Source organism: Magnolia sinica, chromosome 15 (genome assembly GCF_029962835.1).
Source record: "Magnolia sinica isolate HGM2019 chromosome 15, MsV1, whole genome shotgun sequence".
In the NCBI taxonomy this organism is placed as follows: domain Eukaryota; kingdom Viridiplantae; phylum Streptophyta; class Magnoliopsida; order Magnoliales; family Magnoliaceae; genus Magnolia; species Magnolia sinica.
In genome coordinates this window covers 62,580,889-62,608,749 of record NC_080587.1, presented here as the reverse complement: position 1 = coordinate 62,608,749, position 27,861 = coordinate 62,580,889, and the positions used below count along the sequence as shown (strand labels likewise).

The window sequence follows — 27,861 nt, the reverse complement described above, 5'->3', positions numbered from 1 at the left end:
CCTTATTAATCATAATCCTGCATTACACCCATATATATAGTGTTACATGTAGAATAAGAAACAAAACATGTAATTTTGTAAAACTGCATGTGCTATCGATTTAACCATTGATCAATTGACATCGATTGAGCAATTCTTGATTGTTCAAGCTCCCATGTTTGATCAATCGAACATATTCAAAATTGTCTAGAGACCAATATATTTAATTTGAGATTCACTAGATTGATTGAGCAATCTATTCGATAGATCGAAACAGAAACATGATCAAGCAACGTGATCATATTTCGCATAGGATGTTGACTTGGGGCCCACATGCTTAATGGTTTGATGATTGGAACTGTCCACGTTGTGGAATATATGCTATATGAGCTTCCCTTAGGAACTAACACCTTGCTGACGTCGGTGACTAAGTAGTTGAAATTACAACAATGAATAGAAAATTTTAGTGGTTGGCATTCAAAATATAAAATCCAAAGGTCAGGATCATTAACAAGGATGATGATGGATAATGTATTTTATATGGTAGTATTTAAAACACAGATTAATCATACCATCTCAGCATGTGGGCCCCAATTGACAGTGGCTCATATCGGATTTTGAGTTACAACAGAGGTAAAAAGAACTTGCCATCCAGCATTATATACTTGGTAGATGGGCACGCAATGCATGTGGAGAGAGCAAGTGGCTTGCAAGACCTGGGAGAGAAGAGTTAAGAGCGGCGGTTCTAAAGGGAAGTTATTCAATAGTCTGTTTGGGTATGATGGTTGACACACGGGTACTTTGAAATTGTACATATGTATATTAATTCAATTGAACTGTCCAAGCTGTGGAACAACTTTATTTATATAGCAGGCATTTAAAGTTCAGATTGATTTAATAAATCTAACTTCTGATTAATAAGCATTTATTTGTTAAGTTTATACCACAGACTGCTTTTGTTTTCACCGTCCATTGAATATCTACTAATCGGCAAATTAGGAAATTCAAATAATATAATACTCCGCTCAAGAGCCGTCCAGATTAAGGCCAACGAGTTGTACGGTTTAGTGTAACTTCATTATAGGTTATATGTTTAATTTCTTAGTGCCCGCACATCAACCATCGTACTCTTCCAAGTATCATAGTTCCCTTGTAGGTAGACAGAGAGCAGACGTACTTTTTTAGTATAGACCCGAGGCACTACTTAACGCTTTTTCATTCGACCGGAAAGAATCTTAATTATTAAATTAGGCTACTTTTCGTGCAAACAAACTCTGTAAGACAAAAATATCTCTACTTTTTCAGCTACTTTACTATAACAGGTAAGGATATTTTCATCAAAAAATTAAACTCCTTACTTTAAAATTTTAAATTGGTGAGATACTTTTAGAGCCGTGAAAAAAGCAAAGAAAAAACAGAGGCATATTACGGACTCGTCCACCGTTCTAATTTGTCTCACACACAATAGATTGAAAACTCCCTATGGTGTATATATATATATCATCCAATCCATCCAACGGTCTTCCCAGCATGAAAATGGGATGGCCAAAAAGTCATGACAATCCAATGGTAGGAAACAATACACGTCATCCAATCACAAGGTCACATGGCCACCCAGATACTTCCAAATTCATCTGGTGGCCTAATTTATGGTTGGATCGTCGCGAGTTTTGTGGCGTTGGGTTTTAGTTATGGACAGATTGAATGCTATTCATACACCAAGGTAGGCCCCACACTATAACTAGTTGCAGATGGAAGGGGAGACCTTCCCTTTAAAACCACCTTCTTCTGGTTTAAATTACTATCAAATCTTTCAGTTTAAATTCCTTTTCCGTGTACCTTCATAAAACATAGTGTCATACTATAAAAAAAGGGCTGCCAATGGGCCACTCTAACCCGTTGGGCTTACGGGCCTGGTCTGCTTTTGGCTGGATCTCGACCTGGGGTATGGACCCAGGCCTGAAGTTTTAGCCCGTTTAGTAATCAGGCCAGGCTTAGGTACCGTTTGTTAAATCTGAAGTCTGAAGCCTGAATATGAAATCTAAATATAAAGTCTGAATCTGAAGTATGGAGTCTAGAACAATCTTTTTGTTAACCAACGTCGGAAATGTCTGAAATATATTAATTTGACAAATTTGCCCGGAGATGTGAAACAGTCGTGATTGAATCCCTACCATTAAAAACTTCATGGATTCCACTAAAATTTTATTTCCCATCTAACCTATTGATAAGGTAAAAAAAACCTAAATGAATACACAGCACAAATATCATCTTAATCCAAAGCTTTTGTGGCCCATGAGAAATTTTTAATTGTCATTTCCCACAGTTTTGTGTACTATAGTCTTTTTGAGATTTCGATTTGCTTCATTTTTTGGATCATGCTTAATAATGAGCTTTCGATACAAATGGACAGCATGGATGTAGTCAAAAACATTATGGTGGGTCCCACAGTCAATAATCCCACTCACCTAAGTGGATCCGGATTGCGTAGAGACTATATCAGTAGGCCCTAGCTATTGGATGGTGTTGTGTGGCCCACATAATTATGTATGTGTTTTATCCACGCCGTCCATCCATTTTTAGATATCGTTTTAGGGAATGGTCCCAAAAATGAGGAAGGTCCAAATCTGATGTGGAGTGGTGATTGAACGCCCACCATTAAAAGCTTCTTATGGACCTCAAAAGTTTTGGATGGAAGTTGATATTTGTGTTTTCCCTTCATCCAGGTTCGTGTGACCTAATGAACACATCGGATGGTAAATAAACATTGCAGTGAGCCCTAAAAAGTTTTTAAAGATAGGTGTTCAATCACCATTGTTTTCTTGTGGTGTGATCCACTTTAGATTTGGATGTCTCAATTTTGGGCTCATGCCATAAAATGATTTGGAAAAATAGAAGGACAGCATGGATATAACACACATCATGGTGGGGCCGTCCTGCTCCCTGCTGTCAGTAGGCAATCCACATGGGGAGCCAATGAGGTGACCTTGAGCTGTGAGTTGACGTCAACAAGTTTAGTGGGCCCCACCATAATGTTTGTGTTATATCCAAACTGTCCGTCCATTTGGTGAGAACATTTTAAAGCCCGAACCCAAAAACGAAACAGATCCAAAGCTCAAGTGGACCACACCTCAAAAAGAAGTGGGGATTGAACATCTACCATTGAAACCTTCTTGGAGGTCAAAGAAGTTTTGGACCCATATGATATTTGGTTTTTCCTTTCATCCAGGTCTGTATTACCTTATGAGCAGTTTGGATGGAAAATAAACATCACGGTGGACCCTATGAATGTTTCAACGGTGGGAATCATTTTCCCCACTGCTTTTTGTGGCATGGTCCACTTGAGCTTTTAATATGACTCATTGTTAGGCTCATGCTCTATACTAATCTCGTCAAATAGATGAACAGTATGGATATAACACATACATCATGGTGGGCCCCACAAAACTTGGTGACGTCAGCACAAAATGGAAGTTCCCTTGTGGCACACCACACGATCGGACCCGGATTTCCTGATAAAGCCTTTCGAAGGAAGTTCCTGCACTGGGAACTCAGGTGGGGCCCACTGTGATGTTTTTAAGAAATCCTCCCTGTCCATTCGTTTTGTGAGTTCATTTTAAGACATGAGGCCAAAAATGAACCATATCCAATGCTCAAGTTGGCCGAAAATGTGATAGTGGAACGTCCACAGTTGAAATATTCGTGGGGCCACAGAAGTTCTAAATCATGCTAATATTTTTGTTTTCAGTTCATCCCAGTAGGAATGACGTTATCAACGGCATGGATGGCATGTAAACATCACTGTGGAACCTAGGGAGGTTTCAACAGTAGGAATTTCCCTAACCACCTCTTCCTTTAGTACGGCCCACTTAGAGTCTTGGATTCTGCTCACTTCTGGTCTGATTTCCTAAAATGAGCTCAAAAAACGAATGGACGGAGTGGATTCCTGAAAAGATCACGGTGGGCCCCACCTAAGTTTCCAGCGGCGCAGGAACTTCACGCGAGATCTGCGTCCCACACAATCCGCTTTCCCCTGCAAATCCGGGCGGGATTCCGTACTTCCCCGTCGGGATCTATCTAGATACAGACAGTCCTGTCTAGGGCCATGTGGGGTCCACCGTGATGTATATGTTTTATCCACACTGTCCATCCATTTTTCCATATTATTTTAGGGAATAATACCAAAAGTCAGGCAGATCTGAGGCTCATGTAGGCAACATTACAGGAAATAGTGGGAATTGGATGCCTACCGTTTAAAACTTCTTAGGGCTACAGAAGGCTCTTGCCAAGCTCATTTTTGTGTTTTCTCTTCATCCAGGCCTGTGTGACCTTATGAAGAGGTTAGATGGCAAATAACCTCATAAGTGGACCTTAGGAAGGTTTTGACGGTAGTCCTTCAATTCCCACTACTTTTTGTGGTGCGGTTGACTTGAACTTTGGATGTGCATATTTTTTGGCAATAATTTAAAAAAAGTTATATAGACGGTGTGGATGTAACACATAAATCATGGTGGGCCCAGATATGTGTCAGACGTTAAAAGTTGGGTTGTTTATCAAGTAAACAAGAAAATATTAGTTTGCATGGATAATATTGGATTAAAAAGGCTTTCCAGATTCCTAATTAAGTGAAAGTTTTCAGCGTTAACAAACACGCCCTTAGGCTTTCATTTAAGACACGCCAGCCCAGGCTGAACCCAACCTAGCCCCGTCTTGGGTTTAGGCAGGGTTCGGTATGGGGCAGTGGCATTATCATCAAGGGTGCAGATTGGGTACTGCCCCACCAGAACCTACCTAGAGACAGATGATCCTGTCAGGGGCTCTGTGGAGCCCACTGTGATATGTATATGTTTTATTCATGCCCTCCATCTTTTTTGACTGATAATTTCAGTGCATGAGCCCAAAAAGGAGGTAGATTGAATCCTCAAGGGGACCACACCACAGGAAACAGTGAGAATTGAAAGCTTACCATTGAAAACTTCCGGGGGCACAGAAGTTTTGGATCAACACTGATATTTATGTTATCCGTGACCTTATGAACAGGTTGAATGGCAAATAAGCATCACGGCGGGCCCTACGAAGTTCTTGACGATATGGATTCAATCCCCACAGCTTCCTGTGGTGTGTTCCACTTGAGCCTTCAATCTGCCTCCTTTTTGGGCTCATCCCCTAAAATGATCCATTATGTCTCACATGTATAGAAAACCATGCAAAAGGTGGCCCCCACAATCAAGATCACACATCTTAAAAATCATACTGGTCCACTCGTTAGATGTGCCCTCACCTGTATGTTGAGTAAAAATCATCGGCCGTCCATTAATTTTGATGGTACGATCCACTTCATTAGTGAACTGGTCCAATTATTGCACCAGCCAGTCGTCGCCGAACCATTTTTACGGCATGTCTATCATCTGAGCAGAAATGAAAAAAGCCCATTTTTGGGTGATGCCAAACACGGCCTGAGATTCTGTATTCATATATAAACTATATATATGAAATGAAAAGAGCCCATTTTCGGGCACTATTGTTTGCACAAAAAATATCATGAAATTTCATTGATTTCAAGATCATGATTTTTATGATATTTGGTGCAACCAAACACATCTTAAAGAAACTAGCTGCGCATGCACTGAATTTTTTACTTAAATGAAAAGATTTACGAATCCTACAGAGCTGTTGATTGGTTGGGCTTGGCCAAGTAAAGGGTGTGTTTGGTTGCACCCATACATAATGAAAGTTCATGACATTTCATGATTACAACCAGTCTGAGTTGGTGCAAAATATCATGAATTTGTTGCAACCAAACGCATCCAAAATCAGATCTTTGAGGACCAGCTTGATGGGTCGTAGTCCAGATGAGGAGAAGCATACCCAATTCTTCATACCTCTTTACCATGCGAATTTATACATGGGCCCAAGTGGGCCTACCATTGGATAGATGTATTTCACCCTAAAGGGACCATCATGGACATTTAAGCAAAAGGAAAAGAGCAATGATCAACGTTCAACGGACTAGTATTGGCCTAGCAGATGGCTAGGATTGCTAATCACTGTTTGATTTTTGGGCTAAGAGCAAGCCCATGCAATGACCAACCAGATCTCAACAGTGATGACAGACTAGCTAGAAAATGCAAGCCTCCATTTCAATATCTTCATTTTCACATGTTTGAGTAATCACCTTGGCGTTCCATCCACTGATTTAGAATATGACGCTATGGACGTTTGATCATAGGACTTCTCCCAATTCTGCCCGTCGAAATGCCTGATCTCGACGTGCGTAAGTGTGCCTGCGTCCACACATGCTACAGTCACCGCAATGCCGTCAGGGTTCGACCGAGGCAGGTAGAACGACGTTATGCCACAGACCTTGCAAAAGTTGTGCTTGGCTGTGTGAGTGCCGAAGGTATAGGTGGTAAGGAACTGTTGGGACTCTCCCATCAGCTTGAACTTTGCAGATGGGACGATAAAGTGGGTGTTGGCTCTCATCAAACAGTTGGAGCAGTTGCACTTCCACACGACGACACTTGACGGTGCTTCGACTTGCCACCTCACCCGCCTGCAGTGGCATCCACCGTTGTGAGTTACAGTCTCGGAATCCATCCTACAAAACATACAACTTTTCTCAGGTGGTTGCTGCTTGTTTTACAGATACTGTTCGCAAGCATTTCTAATATATCAGAGTGAAACCATGTCATGTAATCAACCATGATCTTCTGTTTTTACTTCGATGCCGTGAACAGGTCCTCTCGAGCCGTTCATCTGATGGGTGCTACCATAGATGGCACAGATCAAAATATCATACTGATGGGGCAATTTTAACCACCCATTTGGAGAACTTTGAGCCCATTCAATTTAACTATTTACATCATTTTCTTGCCCTCACTATTCCTTGGAAGTCCTTCAATTGGATGGTTATGATCGTTCGATCAGTTTCATTTGTGACATTGCTGTATCCATGTTGAGCCTGTTGGATAAAAGGTTCCAGATCTCATACATCTGTGCAGTTTGCCACATGGCGCATGATATTTATTAGAGAAGTGTTTTGTAATTGATCTATTCCCTTGAAAACCAAGGGAATGGATATGTGATAGCTACTTCCTAGAATGTGGTATGCTAGGGGTAGGATCATGTGGGTCACCCTACTACATACACTATACATACATATATATATATATATATATATATATATATATATATATATATATATATATATATATATATATATATATAGCTTTATCAGTGTATTGTAATTTATATGTGAAATGATAAAATATTATTATTAGAGAAATGCTCGCATCCACCGGTTGGATGATAAGTTACAATCCATACAGTGGATGACTTCCAACCAATCATGTGTGTGCAGCATCCACCGTGTTCAATTGGTTGGCCCCACCATGAGGATTACCTTGTGCAAAAATCGGCCCATCCACTCATTAGGTGGGCCACACCAGATAAAATAATGTATAGCCTCTGATAAATAACAACATACAGGTGTGGTCTGCTTGATTAGTGCATGCAGCTGATTTTTATACAATGTGATCCCAATGGTGGGGCCAACCTGTTGGACAGGTTGGATGTCGCTGAAAGTTATCAGCTGGGTGGATGACAACTTATCATCTAACCAGTTGGATGTGAGAAGGTCTCAAGTCCAACCAGTTGGACCTCAATTTATGGACCACCTAGAGGATAACTTCCAACCTATTAAATGAATACGACATCCAAAACTTCCAATAGGTTGGCCCCAACACAAGGATCGCATGGTGCAATAATCAACCCCATCTAATAATCAGGTGGACCATCCCATAGAAAACAATTTCTAGTCATTAATAAATAGAAAAATATAAGTGTGCTCCACTCAACGAGTGGATGTGGTTGATCTTTGCCTAAGGCGATCCTCATGGTGGGGCCAACCAATTGGATGCTTTGGATGTCCCATGCACGTGAAAGGTTGGATGTTATCTGCTGGGTGGACCATAAATTGTGGTCCAATTGATTGGACCTGAGACCTCACATATATACATATTCATGTATATACATGTGTGTGCAGTAATTAAAGTATAAATCTCCATGCTCAAAATATATATTGACATAACAAGTTAATCTACGTTAGGAGTATGGAACCATAATTTCAGATTGGTGAAAATTGCAATCTGGATTGCAAATGGCCCATATTCTGGATCGTGTGATTTGGAACGGAAATCATCGGGGGGTTGGCGATTTAGGTGGGCATTGTTCAAAGCTACTGAAAGTAACATAGAAGAAATGGGGATGCTAAACACATTCGAGGAAAGGACCAGTCATTATCTGACCTTTCACCCAGACCTGACTTCTTGAGGAAGTTTATATAAGTTAGTTGACTTTCTAATGGCTTTGAAAAATCAATTGAAGGATGTTTTGCATTGAAAGTACTGTATAAATCGAAACTTGCTAACGAGTTCAATGACATCAGGGTAATTAAGAAAAAACATTATTATAGTCTTATGCCCATATACAAGTGAAAATTCACCAAATAAATCAAAAGATGAATAGATCTATTAAAACTACTTTTCAGAGATGGAATTTTAAGCTACAGATTGGCATTCTACAACCACCCCAGTTGATTTGCCTGAATTGAAATAGTAAGGTTCTGTGATTTTTTTTGTCATCATAGCCTTGTCTGAGCTTTCTAGATCCATTTTTACAAATCCTGTTTCACTAATCCCTCCTATCGGAAGGCCTGATGAATGGTGAAAGGAGATGTAAGCAAAACCACTAGGGTCTGGTGTAAAAAGTGGCATAATTTCCAAGGTATTCCTCAACAGTAACGGTAGCCGTAACCAGTGTTCGAAATATCGGTATCGCGCAATGTATCGCAACCAAGGTATCCCGTATCGGTATCGGTTGGCGTAACGGTGTCCTTTGTATTGCATAATTTATCGCACTTTTTGGGAAACATGGGGAAACATTGGCAAACTGGTTGAATTTTTCTTATGAAACTTCAGGGATTATTTAAAAAGACCTTAATACACACTTTTAAATCATAAAATCTCAAAAAAGAAGTGCACATAATAAATTTCCTTTGTATAAGGTCCTAAGTTATGCGTTATCTGATTGAACTTGGTAAATATATTCAAATATGATGCATAACATTTATAAATGTATAAAGATATATATGAAAGCATAACCAATGCATTCAAAAGCAAAAGATATAGTGAAATTAGAAAACATACCTATCAATGATGTGTGTATTGAATATCCACCCCGGCCATCCATTTTTCCATATCATTTTAGGACATTATCCAAAAAGTGAAGCAGATCCAATAATCAGGGGTACCATACCATAAGAAACAATGGTGATTGACCATTAGTGGGCCACAAAAGTTTTAGATCAAGCTGATAATTTATTTTTTTCCCAAACTTATATGGACTACGCAAGTGAAAACAGTTGGAATTGTCCAAAACTTCTTGGAGCCACAAAAGGCTTTAACCAATTGATGCTACTGTAAAAAAACAATAGGGCCCACCTGGATGCATGCACGGCACATCGACATCGTCCATTTGTTTCGCAACCTAATTTTAGGAGTTGGCCTAAAAAACGAGGCAAATACAAATTTCAGGTAGATGTGGACCACTCCACATGAAATAGTGGTTATTGACCATTAAAAAATTTGTGGGCCACAAATTTTTTTGGATCAAGCTGATATTTGTTTTTTACTTTCATCCAAGTCTGTGTTAACTTATCAACAGGTTGGATGGTTGCAGTGGACCCTAGGAAGTTTTCAATGGTGGGGGATCAATGACCACTTCTTATAGTGTGGTTCACTTGAAACTTGTATCTGTTTCATTTTTGGGACAATGTCATAAAATAAGCAGTCCAAACAGATGGACAGCGTTGTTCGCAGTACATACCTCGAGCAGGGGTGCACATCTAACCGGTAGAACCGTGGAACCGGACCGGAACCGTTGGATTAGTTCGGTTTGGTCCAGTTTTAGAAAGCACCGGTTCCGGTTCCGGTTCCAAAATTTTAAGAACCGTTAGATACAGATCGGTTCCGGTTTAGGGCCTTGTAGAACTGAACCGAACCGTTGGACCGAACCATTAAACCGAACCATTGAACCGAACCGCCTCTTCAATTTCAGCGGCATTTCTCTTCGTTAGTTGGTAGGGGTACTTTCGTCATTCAACTAAATCACATGGCATCCTTGTAATTGTATCCTAAAACAGACCCATATATGTAATGAAAAGGGGGAGAAGAAAAATAAAAGAAAGGAAATAAACGTTTCAGATTCCGCTCCTTCGAAATCCTTGAAGTTGGGTTTTCTGTTTTTCTTTATTTTTTCTTCGGAGAGAGAGAGAGAGAGAGAGAGAGAGAGAGAGAGAGAGAGAGAGAGAGAGAGAGAGAGAGATGGACCCATTTCAAGACGACAGTTGGGATATTCTCGATTACAACATCATTCAAGACAACAAACCCTCCTCCGATCTCTAGTGGAACAACAATCAAACGTCCGGATTCTCTCTCTCTCTCTCTCTCTCTCTCTCTCTCTCTCTCTCTGCTTGTGTATGCGCTTGCTTTTTACCCCTTCATATGGGTTCTGGTTATGTAAATTCAAGATTTCTAGTTTTTTTTTTTTTTCGCGATTTATTAGCAATCTTTGAAGTTATTAGATATAGATTGGAAATCGTCATTTTAGCGTTTTAATTGAAAAGGCTATTGGTACATCTACCAATCGCAGCTCACCGATTTCTATATCTGGTGCGCTGAAGTCTATTGGAGATGTCGCTTGATGGTGTTTGATCTAGACCATTCATCAGTTGTGTTTGATCTAGCCCAGCTTGACTGAGCTAGCCCACCACGTTATAGTCTCCACATTGCTAGCCAGAATCGTGGAACCGATCCGGAACTGAACTGTTTTTCACCGTCCAGTTCCAAGGTACCAACGGTTCGGTTCCGGTTCCAAAAATGGTAAAACCGTTAGGAACGGTTCGGTTCCTATTTCACCCCAGAACCGGACCAAACCGACACGTGTGCACCCCTACATCGAGGTGGGCCCTAAAAGTTTACTCACGTACGCAATTTGTTTTATCAAATCCAAGCAATCAATGACTTGGATGAGACCCCAACCATGGGGCTACCTCAACATAAGATGGTGTATCAACACTGTCAATTCATTTTAACATATCATTTTAGGGCATGGACCCAAAAAGAAGGCAGATCCAAATCTGAAGTGGACCACACCAAACAAAATAGTGGTCATTGAATGACTACCATTAAATTTTTTGGGGCTACAAAATTTTTGGATCAAGTTAATATTTATGTTTTCCCATCCAGGTTTGTCAAACCTTATGAATGGATTGGATGGCAAATAAACCTCACGGTGGGCCCTAAGAAGCTTTAATAGTGGATATCATTGCCATCACGGTTTCTTGTGGTGTGGTACGCTTGAGCCTTACATTTGTCTCATTTTTGGGCTCATGCCCTAAAATGACCTCTGAAAATGGATGGACGGTGTGGATTGGCTGGTGTACCACATACCAGCGACTTGGCTGGTGTGGATGCGTGTCGTGCAAAGATGAGCGCTGATGCTCCTCGAGCTTGGGTTGTACAAACAGTTAAAAGGAGATTAAAGTTACATGGGCCCCACAATAATGTATTTATTATATCCATACCATTCATCCATTTGGAGATCATTTTAGATCATGAGCCCAAAAATGAGTCATATACAAAGCTCAAGTGGACCACACCACAAATAGCAATGGGACAATGATTCTTGCTATTAAAATATTTGTAGGGCCCACCATGGCGCTTATTTTCCATCCAATTTGTTCACGAGGTCACAAAGAACTGGATGAAGAGGAAAAACAAATATCATATTGATCCAAAACTTCTGTGACCCCCAAAAGGGTTTCAATGGTAGACGTTCAATCTCCCGCTGCCTTTTTCAGTGTGGTCCACTTGATCTTTGGATTTGTCTTATTTTTCGGCTTAAGCCTTATGACGAGTACTCCAAATGGACTAATGGTTTGGATATAACATATACCTCATGAAGAAACCCACAGAACTTGGTGACATCAACACACCATCCAAGTCCGTGGTGTGCGGTACACCAGCCCATCCGCTTCCCGTAAAAGGGGCTCCAGGCCCTTTTTTTTTTGAAGCAGAGAGGGTTCTCTCTCCCAAATCTCTGATTTTTTTGGATTTTGCCGAGGAATTCTTCGTATTTCATGGAGGATTTCTCGGATTTCACCCAAATCTCTCCCAATTTCTCTAAATTTCGCAAATTTCGCCTCCTAAATCAAAGATTTCGTTTGCGCTAACCTAACACTTCGATTCGAATGGCCCATTAAACGCAACTTCGATCAAGGATCTCCTCTACAGGTATCGAAATCTACCTGTTGAAAGTTTTTATTTTTTCTCTTTTTATTATTTATTATTATTATTATTTTTTTTTTCCAGATAATGATGTTGTCCCAAAATCCCGGAGTTGGCTATATTAGCGCAGCAGTTGTTGTTACACCAAATTTATTGAAAAAATAAATAAAATCCTGATAAAATGATAGTATCATTGATATCGCATGATATTTAGGATGATATTAAGCGATATCGAATGATATTTGGTGATATTATGTGATATTTATCGAAATATCGATCGATACAAAGTATCCTGTAAATTTTTTCAATGTTTTAGTCTCTTCAGAAGGGTTTTGTATCGCTGGGCTATGATACTAATAATATTGGCCGATAATATCGATATTTCGAACACTAGCCGTAATGGCCACCATTATTACCATTACAATATAGCCATTATGGTTTTTTGTTTTTTTTTGGAAAAAAAATTGTTTTGGCTCCATTATGGGAGTGCTACAGGCCATTTTTTCTGTAACGGCCATTACAGTTGTTTCGGCCCCATAACGCAAACGGGCGTAACTCGTTATAGTTACCACCATTACTGTTACGTAATGGCCGTTATGTAACTGTTTTGGCATACCATAACCTTTCAACTTCTATTTTGAACATAGTGAGAAAATATGTAATTGATTTCATAAGAAGTAACTTGCAACATTACCAACTTAAATGGGGATTGTGGAAAATAATCTGAGTGTTATTCAAAAAAGAATCAACTCTCTTGATTTTAGCGATTTGTATTTTAGAAAAGAAACGAAGGTAATGCAATTGTTATAACAGAAAAGGATGGGTTACCAAACTGGTTCTCACACAATAGGATGAAATGTCTTCCTTCAAGTGAGTATGAATTAAACAAACAAGAAGAATGGGAAGAATGAGTTGTCACTTTGTAACTACCTCACCATTATAAATAAAAAATGCAACTCCAAGATGCCATTGTCAATTGCCCAAATTAGGATAAGGAAAGGCACGGCCAGTTTGGAATGATAGAAAATATAGAGAAGCAGCAAGTGGTTGACCAATTTCCATAGGTATTGTCAAGGCCTAGGTGCTTCCCCAAGTATAGACTGTGCAGCACTCTTACTCACAGTCTCATCATGGATGAGCCAGCCCATTTTCAAAGTGCAAACACCAAGCTTATGCATGAAACCCATTATGATGCAAGCGAGACACAAGAGATCATAGAAGCATTCTTCTATAATTCAAGAGTTCCAAAGGTTGACTTTCTGAGGTTGGTCACGAATAAAGAAGCCTCTTCCTTACATAGACCTAAAAACCTTCAAGCCACTTTACACGAATGGCCAGGATGATGTCATTTGGCAACCATCCAATGGCAAAAAAGACTCTAGAACCTTTCTAGATGAATCTAAGCCACTCTCCCTAGAAAACCCACTAGAGAACTCTAGACCATTCTAGAGATTTCTACACTATACATAATTCTAGTCCTCTCCAGAATTCTCTACACATTTTATGTAGTACAAGAAAGCAATAAATTAGCTAAGTCTCTATTCATCCTCTTGTAAATGTCCGGTCCTTGAGATTCTCCCCCAACTGTTGTGTTGAAGCCCTCGTCAACCACTCTTTGCAGGTCTCCTCCGTTGGTTCCTTAAATTAACATAGCATGTCATCCCATCCTTGTCATTCTCAATTAGCTATAAGGTTGAGACCATCCCAACCTTGTCATTCCCATTTCGCACCTTAGGTACCCATCGATGATCCACATCACTCCTTGGAAGGCCATTAGAATTACCTTTGCATCGTTTAGGAAATCCACGAAAGAGCAGACTTTTCCTCCTAACAACTAAGGGCTCGTTTGGATGCCTGTAAGTTTTGTAAAATGTAACTTTGTTACAGCTAGTGTTTGGGGGAGGAAAGTTATCTGTAACTTTCTTTCTACCTGTAAGTTTCTTACAGGCAAAAGTGGCAAAAATCTTACAGTGGATGAGGCCATGTTTCATGTTATAGGGGACTTGCAAACAGGTTAAGGGCGTGTTTGGATGCCTATAAGTTAAAATGTAAGCAAGTAATAGGTTTAGGGTTTATAGGTGAAAGTAACTTATATTATAGGAAATCCTATTTGGATGTAAGTTATAAGTTACTTACAAAAAAATTGATTTCTATGTTTGGGTAACCTATTAGTTACATGTAAGAAGTTGTATATTCACACCAAGCAGAGCTTGGAATAGGGAATCGTTCCAAAATCGGATTAACATATAAGAAAGCTTGGCACAAAGTATGCTATTTTGTTAACCCTATCTAGATAAATAGTTGAGCTGATTATTAGGCTAAACTAATCATCAGGTGGGCCATGAAAGTGGGCCAATGTATTCAAAATATTTGTAACATGGAACAACAACTTAAGGTATGCAAAAGAGAATTCAAAATTATCATTTTCAATCCATTGCAAGGAAGAGAAACAAACAAGCAAACTATGTCAACGAAAAACCATCTATGTAGGAATTATGTTCTCCTACCATATATGTCTTTGGTTAGGGGGCACATCATGAAGGAATGTATTAATAAGATTCGGTCGATTTGAAAAGAATCTAGAAGTCTTATACATCATGGCCTCATCAATGGTTGTCATGTTCTCCAACTCTTGCCATAATGCTGTCATCATATTTGTGGACTTAAAGGTGACGTATTTGTCATTGACCCAAAAAAGTTATCAAATTTGTCTACGACTGTTGATGTGGGTTACCTTTTTCTTCGATGACCTTAGAGATGAAAGTGACCTTCTTCTTCGATGACCCTAGAGCTAAGGTTCCTACGGTTCATTTACTACTTCCCCCAGATTGTTGAAATTCAGGTTGTCCCCATCTAATGCAGGGGCATTTTCACACCGGGCTCGAGTGGGGTGGCTTGTGGGATGTAGGGGCACACTGGGGGTGGATGGTTCATGTGAGGTGGGCCCCACCCATGTGAGGCAAGTGGCTTGTGTGAAGAGGAACCCATGTAAATAGGGCCCACGAGAGGGGTTCGACCGAGGTCCTAACCCATGGGATGTGGGGCCTGGGCTATGAGATAAAAGGATTGATTCGTCATGCTCTATCAGTTCGAGCTTTTAGAGCAAGTGGTTAATTGTCCTGCATCAAAGTGGTATCAAAGCAAGAGGTCTAGTGTTCGAGATTCCTCACCGATGGTGATTAATGTAGGGGCATTTCACATCGGCCTTAAGTGGGGTGGCCTGTGGGATGTAGGGGCACACTTGGGGTGAGATGCCACTTAGTTGATGCTGATTTTGTGAACATGCCTGGTTTCTTAGCACCATTCCATGGAATACAGTATCACCTAAAAATTCAAGAAAGGTTGCGAGCCAAGGGCAAAGGAGTTGTTCAATCTTCACCATTCTTTGTTATGGAATGCTATAGAATGTTCCTTCGGAGTACTCAATGCACGATTTCCTATATTGAAGACAGCCCCAGGCTATCTTATGTGCACGCAAGTGATGTCTTTGCATGTTGTATCTCGCATAATCACATTAATCGTAATCAAGAGCCTGATTTGGAGAATAACGATGATAACAACAATGATACAAATGCAATTGATGTAGATGTACATGTAGATGAAGGTAATGACGTGAAAGTCAAAACTAGTGACAATGAGGATGAAAGCAGATTTGAGAATGAATTCATGATAGCTAAAAGGGAGAAGAAGAGATGGAAAGATTTTAGACTTGCACTTGTGTCAGATATGTGGGCAAACTAAAATCTACGACAAAACGACTATTAAATGTCTTTCAATAAATATTTATTTACGATATTAATGCCAATGAACGATTTTTACTCAGCATATGAATGCACTATTTTATAAATGCAATTTCGAGTTATATTTCTAAATCCATTTCTTCCTAGTTTTGAGGGTCATCTGGTTGGGAGTAAATTGAGGTAAATGGCATTTGATGTGTGTTTGGACGGGAGTGAATGCATGGAAACGAAATGAAATGGGAGTAAATGACCATGTGCATGAAATCCTCTCTTTGATAGAGGATTTGAAAGTAAATGGGTGAAATGCCTTTTTGAGCATCCTTAGAGAGTCGCATGAGTAAAAAAGGTGCTGCTATACACATATTCACCATACACGTGGGCTCGTGGCACATTAATGATACTCCGAAACAATCCAATTATCAACTACATCACTAAAATCATGCTAATAGAATGATCCAAACCAACTAAAGGTTGGCCATCTAAATGGACAGTTAAAGAACATTGACAATTTACTTTCGTGATCCTTATGTTTATGGCCAACCTGAGGCTCAAAATTTCCCCATTTTTGGCAGAAGTAAATATTTCAATGGGCTTATTACAATCATTTGGTTAAATATCACATATGTACAATAATTTGAGATATTAAAGCTAATTTGAGGTATCACATATGTTCATGTGAATATATTGAAAAAATCCAATGCATTCCAATTCCTCCCATTTACTCCCATCCAAACACAATATTTGGATTTCAAATACATTTCATTTACTCCCATTCAAACACAATTGCGTAAGCCATTTACTCCTAATTCATTTACCTCCAATTCCATTTCCCATTTACCTCCATTTACAAGCTCTCAAACGAACCCTTGATATATATCTTACATAGCTTACAATTGTGTTATCCTTCCAAGGCATGTTGCAACCTTCAAACCCAAACAAAAGCGACTAAAAGGCACAAGTCAACTGGACTTTCTATATGGACGAATGTATCACAAACTTAATAGTTGACGAAGCATTGTTAGGAAGAAAATTTGATAATGTTTTTAGAGAAACCACTACGAGAAAAGTAGCCAAACAGGTGGAAAAAACATTTCCCATGTAGGTGAATATTGATAACTATAGGAATCGATTACGAATGTTGAAGGGCAAATATTTGTTGAATAAGCTTGTACAAAGCAAGAGTGGCTTTGGCTGAGACGATAAAGAAAATACATGATTGTTGAAACAATAGTTTGGGATGAGTTTAAATTCATGTTTAACATACATTTTATAATATACTTATGAAAAGTATTTTAATTCTGAACTTCTCTTCTTTACAGGCAAAACCTTAAAAAAGAAGAAGAAGAAGAAGAAGAAGCATTCCTGGTGTTTAAGCAATTCGAGACTATATACTGAGATGATTCTTCCATGAGGAGTTGTGCACAGACTCCAACTAATCCTGAAAAAGAAGATGTAGTGTCATCTCACCCTATGGATGACATCCAATTGTCTCTAATTCACTCTGGAACATATGCACCATTTGTACCCATGGATGATGTATATTTGGATGGGACACAACCTGAATCTCAACAATTCGAGGTTAGTAGTAAACAGACTGTAGGAACCTCAGCTTCAAGGTCGTCGAAGAAAAAGAAGGTCATTCTCCCATTGACTGCCGTAGAAAGATTTGATAGCCTTTGCGCGTCAATAGACAAAAACGTCGCCCTTAAGTTCGCAAATATGGCTACAAATATGACGACGAAATTAAGGCAGGAGTTGGAGAACATAACAACCATTGATGAGGCCATTGTTGATCGAGTGCCTTAAAATTCTAGTGCAGAGAAGTATTGTCTTCAGTTCAACTCGAGTCCTTTTCGGTTAGACCGAATTAGGGGTGGGTTCTTTGATTGCATGATGTCCACTTTTGCACGTTTTCGGTTCAACCAAAGGTTTGCGAGTTGGTCCGGTTTGGTTTGACTGAAGGTCCAATCGGTTCAACTGACGAGAAGAGTAAGTTTGATTAAGTGCAAACATTTTGTTTCTAATTTCATATGGATTGTATAAGTACTCTCCTAAATACGATTAGGGTTAGCATGGTGAGAGCCTAGCACGATTGCTTAAGGGTTTTGAAGGGAAAGCCAAGGTTTCTACTGTAAGTTGTTCCATCTCTTGTAACCTTCTTATGATATGGTAGATTGATCATCGCTTTGTGTCGTGGTTTTTTCCCACAAGGGTTTTCCACGTAAAATCTTCGCGTTCTTTGTATTTGCTTGGATTTTTTGGTTGCTTCTGCGCCCAACAAGTGGCATCAGAGTGTACGTTGGGGTATTAGGTTGAATGTAAAATTCGAGATAGAGAAGTTCATAGGTAAAAACAATTTTGACGTATGAAGGTTGAAGATTAAAGCCCTTCTAGTTTAGCAAGGGTTGCAGCATGCACTCCTTGGGAAAATGCAACATCCGAAATCTATGAAGGAAAATGATTGGATGAACTTACTCAAATGGTGATTAGCACAATCCAATCATGCTTGGCTGATAAAGTCCTCTATAATGTCATTGATGAGATGACTACCGTGGACTTCCGCGCCCAACAAGTGGTATCAGAGTGTACGTTGGGGTATTAGGTTGAATGTGAAATTCGAGATAGAGAAGTTCATAGGTAAAAACAATTTTGAAGTATGAAGGTTGAAGATTAAAGCCCTTCTAGTTTAGCAAGGGTTGCAGCATGCACTCCTTGGGAAAACGCAACGTCTGAAATCTATGAAGGAAAATGATTGGATGAACTTAATCAAATGGCGATTAGCACAATCCAATCGTGCTTGGCCGATAAAGTCCTCTATAATGTCATTGATGAGATGACTACCGTGGGCTTGTGGGCGAAGATGGAGAGCATCTACACGACGAAATCGCTCACCAATCGTCTATATAAGAAGAGACAATTTTATACTCTGAAGATGGTGAAAGGGTTAGATCTCTCTAAGCATATTAATGTCTTCAACAAACTGGTTTCAAGTTGACAAGGGTGGAGGTGAATATCGAGGACGAAAACAAAGCCCTAATTTTGTTGACATCTCTCTTGAAGTTATATGAGTATCTAGTTGATACTTTGTGCTATGGTAGGGATACCTTGGACGTCATGACTCTTATTTTAGTCCTTCAGTTGAAGCAGTTGAGAAGGAAGAGTGGAGGTGAATGTACTTTAACGGATGTATTGTTTGCTCGGGGAAGATCGTTTGAGCAACAGAAAGGGAAGTCGCGATCTACATCCAAGTCGAAAGACTTATCAGAGGGTGGAAAATATGAAGGACTATAAATATCCCAAAATCCAGGAGGAGAAATCATACGATTTGCTGAGGGAAGCCAATTTAGCGGAATCAGGTGAAGGATCGGGTGGTTATGAAGTGTTGTCAATGTTCAAGATTGGTTGCTTTTATTAGGAGTGAATTTTGGGTACAAGAGCATCGTATCATATGTGTCCTCATCGGCATTGGTTCACCACATATAACAAGTATAACAAGTATAATGGTGGCCTGGTTCTTATGAGCAACAATCATGCCTGTAAGATGGTCGAAATTGGTGTGGTTTGCATCAAGATGTTTGTTGGAGTGGAGCATACTTTAACTGATGTGAGGCACATTTCGGAGCTTAAGAAGAATTTAATCTCTGGAAGCTCTAAATCACTCGGGTGCAAGTTCGTCGGTGATGAAAGTGTCCTGAAAGTTTCAAAAGGGGCACTCACAGTTATGAAAGCATAGAGTGGAAATCTTTACAAGTTGATAGGGAATACCATATCAGGTGGAGTTACAACATTTGTAGCGAAGTCCACATCGGTACATTTATGGCATGCGCTCCTAGGCCACATTAATGAGCAAGGTATGAAGGTACTCCTTGATCGTCGATTAATTCCTAGATTTAAAAGTTTTGATTTATATATATGTGAGCATTGCATAGACATGAAACAATCAAGGTTGAGATTTAAAACTGAAAAACATGTTAATAAAGATCAACCTGACTATGTGTATTCAGATGTGTGGGGGGTGTTGCGTGTTGTTTTTGGAGGAAGGTCGTCATACTTTGTTATATTCATTGACAATTTCTCTAAGAAGGTTTGGGTTTATGTTATGGAGCATAAATCCGATGTGTTTGCCACTTTTAAGAGCTGAAAAGCAATTATTGAAAAATAGACAGGGCAGAAAGTGAAAATTCTGAGGACATATAACAGTGGAGAATTTCCTTCTAGAGAATTTAACCAATACTGCAAGAGTGAGGGGGTAGTGAGGCATACACCAGAGCAGAATGGAATGTCTGAACGTATAAATCAGACTCTTTTAGAAAGGGCTCAGATTATGTTGAGCTATGTTGTCAAATCGCATATGCGATCGCACAATCACAAATGGCATGCCATATTTTTTTCCAAATTTTTTTCCAAAAAAAAAAAAAATTCTATAAAAAAAAAAAATGAGGGAAAAACTCGTCTAATTAGCACACATGATTGGATTGGGTTATTTTACTTAATTCATTATAGTTTGAGTGTTTCATTAAGTGATATATTTAATTACTTATATTATATTATATAAATTTTAACAAAACAATCAATAAGCTACATTAAAAGATAACTAATTATTATAAACTTCGAACAAAGAAATTTTAATGATAAATGGATATCTTGAAACAACTTACAAGTTATAACTTACAACTTAATTTACAAAAAAAGTAAGCACAACTTATAAAATACAAAAAATAAACATAATTGAAATAATTGTAGAGAGATTAGAGTAAGAAAGAAAGAGGTGAAAGAGAAAGCGTAAGAGATTTAGAGCTTTGAAGTAAAGAATGGTGAAAATGGAGAGGATATGAGTGCCTGATTATAGGCAAAAGTTCTCCAATTTGAAAAAAATAAAAAACAAAAATAAAAATCTTCCGCTCTTGGCTATTGGGAAATATGCGATCGCATATGCAGTATGCGATCACATACTCGCATATGCGATCGCATATTTATCGCATATAAAAGTATGCCATGGCATACTTGCCAGGATCGCATATGCCATCATGGCATATGCGATTTGATCAATAGTATGCGCATATGCGATCGCATTTGATAACAATGAATTGTTGAGTAATTCTGGGTTGGGTAATGAGTTATAAGTTGAAGCCATCTCTATGGCTTGCTATTTAGTAAGTTGATCACCCTCTACAGCAACTGATTGCAAAATTCCAGAAGAAGTATGGAGTGGTCAGGTAATTGATTACTCGAGGTTGTGGATATTTGGTTGTGATGCTTACTCTCTTGGACCGTCAGTTGAGAGAGATAAGCTAGAACAAAGGGCTAAGAAGTGTACTTTTGTTGGCTATGGTGATGGGGTGAAATGATACAAATTGTATGATCGGGTTTCACGAAAAAACATATTTAGCCGTGACATCAATTTTGATGAAGGTTCCTTGTTTCGAAGATGAAACAAGGAAATGGAAAAATCAGTTATTGATGTTAAAACAGACAAAGGTGAAACACTTGAAGAACCTGAGCTGCAGGTAGAGGTAAAAGAAGAGGTGGATTAGCCACCTATAAGAAGAAATTTACAAAAGGATCGCAGGGTACTGTTGAGATACAAGGACGACTCAAACGTTGCATTTGCTATCATTACAGATGAGGGGGATCCGTCTACTTGTCAGGAAGCACTAGAAGACAGATATGAAAAGAAGTGGATGACAGCGATGCATGATGAGATGGACTCTGTATAAAAATGAAATGTAGGAGCTGGTGGAGTTCCCCGTTAGGCGGAAATCAATCAATTGCAAGTGGATTTACAGGAAGAAATTGGATAGGTATAAAGCTAGATTAGTAGCAAAGGGTTATGCTCAGGAGGGTGTCGACTTCGGTGAGATATTCACACTAGTGGTAAAGCATCTATCAAACTTGTATTGGTGTTAGTAGCCCAATACAATCTGGAACTGGAACAGTTAGATGTGAAGACTGCATTTTTACATGGGGAACTAGAAAAGCATATCTAAATTAAACAACCTTAAGGGTTCAAGGTGCAGGGAAATGAGAATATGGTTTACATGTTAAAGAGGTTATCGTACGACCTGAAACAGTCACCTAGGCAGTGGTAAAAGAAATTTGATTCTTTCATGTTGAGTCAGCAGTTTATCATAAGTGAATTTGATCATTGTGTCTATTTTAGAGTACTAAGTGACAAAGAATTCATTATTCTAGTGTTATATGTTGATTATATGCTTATCGTCAGCCATAGCATGTCTGAAATCAACATATTGAAGGCTCAATTATCCAGGACATTTGAGATGAAAGATTTGTGAGTTGGAAAAATGATTCTCAGCATTGATAAACATAGAGACAGGGAAAGGAGCATGCGATTGTTGTCTCAGGAGGAGTATCTTGAAAAGGTCTTAGTCAAGTTTGGACTGGAAAAGGTTAAACCGGTTAGCACCCCCCACACTACTTAGTTTTGGCTTTCTTTGGAGCCATGTCCTACATCAAATGAAGAAAATCGGTATATGTCTCATGTGCCCTACTCAAGCGCGGTTGGCAGTCTTGTGTATGTCACGGTCTATATAAGACTAGATATTTCACATGCGGTTGGTGTTGTGAGCAAATACATGTCAAACCCCAGCAAGCAACATTGGGAAGCAGTGAAATGATTATTTCGGTACATACGAGGCACAACGAACTACATCTTGGTTTTCAAAAATTTTAAGGAGAAACTTATATGTTATGTGGATGCGGATTATGCAGGGAATGTGGATAATAAAAAGGTCGACTTCCAGTTACTCGTTTCTGTTAGCAAATGGAGTTATTAGTTGGATGTCGAAGCTTCAATTTGTGGTTGCACTTTCCACAACCTCTGTTGAAGATATGACAGTGACAGAAGCATTCAAGGAAGTTATTTGGTTGAAAGGGATGATGAATGAGTTAGGGCCTCAACAGGAAGTCGTGCATGTGCATTGTGACAGCGAGAGCGCAATCAATTTGGTGAAGAACTTGGTGTATCACTCTCGATATAAACACATTGATGTCTGTCATCACTTTATCCAGCAGATATTAGAGGAAAGAGATGTCATTCTTGAGAAGATTCAGACAGGCATGAATCCAGCGGACATACTTACGAAGATTGTTACTGCAAAGAAGTTCAAGTTTTGCTCGACTTCACTAGGCTTAGCAAAGAAATGAAGACGTAGTATGCACGAGAAGCGATGATGGTGCTACCTTGAAGATAATTAGAGATAGTGGTAGTAGCTTGGAGCAGTGGAGATGGAGGATTAAAACCACGATGGAGATTGTTAATCAAGTCCCTTAAATCCTAGTGTAGAGAACTCATGTCTTCAGTTCGATCAAATTAAGGGTGGATTCTCTGATTACACGTTGTCCACTTTTGCACGCTTTCGGTTCGACCGAAGGTTGGCGAGTCAGTTCGGTTTGGTCCAACCGAAGGTCCAATTGGTTTAACCGACGAGACGTGTAAGTTTGAGTAAGTGCGGACGTTTTGTTTCTAATTTCGTATGGAGTGTATAAGTGCTCTCATAAATACGATTAGGGTTAGCATGGTGAGAGCTTAGCATGATTACTCAAGGGTTTTGAAGGGAAAGCTAGGGTTTTTACTATAAGTTATCTCGTCTCTCGTAACCTTCTTATGATATGGTGGATTGATCGTCACATTGTGTCATAGTTTTTTCCCACAACGGTTTTCAATGTAAAATCTGTGTCCTCTGCATTTACTTGGATTTTTTGTTCTCTATCACTTGTTTGATTTGATATGAGGTTGCTTCCGCGCCCAACAACTATGATATATAAAGTTTTTTTGATCGACCAAATCTTATCCATACAATGTCCCATAACCAGAGACATGGTTGGAGAACATGATTCCTAAATATATGACTTTTTGTTGATGTAGTTTGTTTGTATGTTTCTTTTCCTTGCAAATATTGTAAACATATTTTGGATTGAAAATGAAAATTTTTAGTTCCCTTTTACTTAGTTGTCATTCCATATTATAGGTATTTTGAATACATAGGCACCCTTTTATGGCCCACTTGATAATTAATTTAGCCTAAGAATCAGCTCAACTATTCATTTGGATGAACTTAACAAAATGGCATACTTGTGCCAAGCTTTCTTATGTGTCACTCTGATTTTGGAACAATTTTCTACTTCAAGCTCTGCTTAGTGTGAATATACAGCTTCTTACCTATAACTAACTTACAGGTTACCCAAAAAAAAAACAATTTATCTATAAGTAACTTATAACTTACATCCAAACATGATTACCTGTAAGGGGTCATTTAGATGGTGATAAATGAGGCAAATTGTAAATGATTTAAATCATTTGCAACTTGCATTTGGATGCCCTAAAATGCTTGTAAATCTAGTAAATGATTTACCACCTTTTCCCCCTTTTCATTTGCTAGCAAAAAGCTCCTAGTAAGAAGCCTCCAACAACTCTTTTTGAAGGCTAAGAGATATGCACCTTCCTTTCTCCATTGTATCTGAGAACTCCAATGGCTCTCTCTCTCTCTCTCTCTCTCTCTCTCTCTCTCTCTCTCTCTCTGTGTGCCAACGGCAGGAAATCTTGCTACCGGTGTTATAAAAGAACATTTGAATTCGTGGGCCCACTTCTATGGCTCACCTACTGCTTAGTTTTATGTGAGGATTAACCTTAAGCTAACCTAATGATCCACTTTAAAATCCACTCTTACATGACATTTCAATGTTTTTTAATAAATTACTTGCCTACACTCTTACATGACATTTCAATGTTTTTTAATAAATTACTTGCCTACACTATCTCAGGTGTGAATACACAATTACATGATATAAACCATTTACAGGCTATCCAAACACAATAAATAATTTACTAGTACATCATTTATAACTTAAACCATTTACCACCATCCAAACGACCCCTACGTTATTTTCACATGTAAGTAACTTGCAACTTAAAAAACTTACATGCATCCAAATGCACCCTAAGCTTGAGGCCTTTATCAATTTCACACTCTAATTGACAAGTCTAACATTGAAAAGAAGAAATATCATGATTAGCAACGTACCAAAGACTTAGACTCTCCCATTTATTGGAGCTAGATGTTGCCACGCGAGAAGAAGTAGATGGAATATCCAATGTAATTAAATAACAATGGAATATAGATGAAAATATCAATAAATATAAAAACTGACTGCATTAAGGAGTTTGCCGAAGTCTCGAAGCGGTAGCGGCAACTCGAGTTGATGCTCAGATTATAATCAGATCTGCAGCGAAACGCAAACCGCCTCTCTCCAAATACAAAACGGGCTGATGGGACCAGCGCAGGACACGTGTTGATGTATGCAGTGCTGCAATCAGGCCGGTGGCGATGAACCAGCAGTGGCAATCGACTTCAATGGAGCTGATGCACGAGCTGGCAGTGAGTAATCAGTGCCAATCAAAGGAATACCAGGCTGCTGATCTCACCGCTATCGGCTATGAAAACGACCGACCGCAGATGACTGGAGGGGAAATCGATGTGCGATTTGGTTGCAGCAGATATTGCAGGTGGTCGCGGCAGAGGAAGCTGCCGGAATCAATGGAAATGACGGGTCGGTGCCGGAAACGGTGGTGGGTCTTGGCGCCGACGATAGATTCTACCGGCAATCGGATGACAGTGTAGATCCGGTGGTCGTGAAACGTAAGTCCGACACGCGGCGACGACAGATCTGGTACTCGATTGCAGCAGATCCGGAGGATGCCCACGGGCGGAGGGTTCTGAGGTCGCCGGATTTAATGGGGACGGAAGGTGGTGACGGTTTCAGGGATGGTAAGGGATGGTGGCGATGGAGCGAAAATCCGAGAGGCGGCGATGTGTATACTCCCACAGCTGGCGTTGTTTCGGAGGCGGCGGCTTCCGTAGAGAGACGGGGATTGGGTATTACTGTCGTGGGGTAAAATGAAAATTGAACTAGAGAAATTTGCGACTGTACGACCCATTTATGGCCCATTTAGGAAACTACGCCCACCTCATTTTCCTTTGCGAGAATACGCCCGAGCTGTACGGAAGGCTTGCCAAAGGTCGAAAATACCCCTGCTTGTTCCTTCAAGCGGATACGTAGCGCTCGAAGACAAGCGCTGACACTCCTCGAACTCCGAGTTGTACGAACGGTTCAAAAGATATCAGAGTTACATGGCCCCACAGTTACGTATTTATTATATCCACAACGTTCATCCATAGTTGGAGATCATTTCGGAGCATTATCAAAAAAAAAAAAAATCCTATCCAAAGATCAACTTGACCACACCACAAAGAGCAACGGGACAATTGATTTTAACCGTTAAAAATTTTGTAAGGCCCACCGTAACATTTATTTTCCATCCAATATATTCATAATGTCACAAAGACCTGGATGAAGAGGAAAAACAAATTTTGTAATGGTCCAAAACTTCTGGCACCCCTAAAAGGGTTTCAATGGTAGACGTTAAATCTTCCACTGCCTTTTATAGTATGGTCCACTTGATAGCTAAATCTGTCTTATTTTTCTTCCCAAGCGTTAGTACGAGTTCGCCAAATAGATGGATGGTTTGGATATAACATATACCTCATAAAAGGACCTACAAAGGCGGTGGGGATTACAACAGGAAAAAAAAAGAGCTGGTATCTTTGGCTACGGATTATAACCGTAGCAATAACCGTAGCCAATGCTTTTCCAATATGTCCTCTACTATACATCGAAGGTCTTTCGATATATACTTCGATATATCGAATGTCTTTCGATTAATCGGAAAAGGTCCAAAACTGTCCAGCAACTTTGCATAAAAAATCCTGCAATTTTCGATTAATCGAAGTGTATTCGATATGTATTGAAGATATAGCTACAGATTATAGCTGTAGCCATAACTGTAGTCCGTAAAAGTCTATACAAATTTTTTTATTTTTTATTTTTTAGTTTTTATTTTTTACATGGAGAACTTTATTCTACCAACAATTTTCTCTAATACATATTTTTATAAATACGTATATATAAGCATATAAAAAAAAAAAATTCTCTCTTTTTTTCATTTATTTCTCTATTCATTCAACAAGAATATCTTATAAACCAAAATTAGTTACTTGATGTACCCTATATGATTTTGGGGTAGGAGAAGATACTTTAGCCAACTAACCTAGTTATTTTCTAAGATTCCATCAGTCGATGGTCGAAAATCCATTTCATTCACTTTGCAATTCAATTACGGTGGTCATTTCCATGCATTTCACCGTCAATTCCTCCACTTCATGGACAATTCCATGCATTTTACGGCCATCCCAAACTATTTCATGTTGATTCACGATCATTTAGTCCTTTCACTTCACGATCATTTGCATGCATTTCGCAATCGCTTCAAACCATGATCATTCCCATGCACTTCACGGTCATCCCAAATAATTCCGTGTTGAGTCCGTTTGAGGCATTTCCGGCCAATTTCCTTCACTTCACCATCATTTCCAATCATCATGGTTTGAAGCAATTTGAGTGCAAATGCATGCAAATGACCGTGAAGTAAAGGGAATTGACCGCGAAATGCCTCAAACGACCGTGAATCAACACGAAATTGTTTGGGACGACCGTGAAATGCATGGGAATGATCATGGTTTGAAGCGATTTGAGCGAAATGCATGCAATCGACCGTGAAGTGAAGGGAATTGAGCGAAAATGCCTCGAAATGACAGTGAATCAACACGTAATTGTTTGCGACAACCGTGATTTGCGACTGAGCATGGTTTGAAGTGATTTGACCGTAAATGCATGCAAATGATCGCCAAGTGAAGGGAATTAACCGCGAAATGCCTCAA

General features: G+C 39.3%; 1 protein-coding gene across 2 annotated transcripts; it reads right to left on the bottom strand.

Moving 5' to 3' along the window:
• Positions 1 to 5,955: 5,955 nt before the first annotated feature.
• Positions 5,956 to 25,989, bottom strand: LOC131227398 (uncharacterized). Of its 2 annotated transcripts, none has more exons than XM_058223194.1 (2): positions 25,235 to 25,989; positions 5,956 to 6,577 (listed from the first exon to the last, which is right to left on the bottom strand). In XM_058223194.1, exons 1-2 carry the CDS (start codon positions 25,237 to 25,239, stop codon positions 6,151 to 6,153), a joined length of 432 nt encoding a protein of 143 aa, XP_058079177.1. In that variant the 5' UTR covers positions 25,240 to 25,989; the 3' UTR covers positions 5,956 to 6,150. The 2 variants fall into 2 exon arrangements, with proteins under 2 accessions (XP_058079177.1, XP_058079178.1); XM_058223195.1 differs by having other exon boundaries at positions 25,238 to 25,989.
• Between the last annotated feature and the right edge of the window lie 1,872 nt (positions 25,990 to 27,861).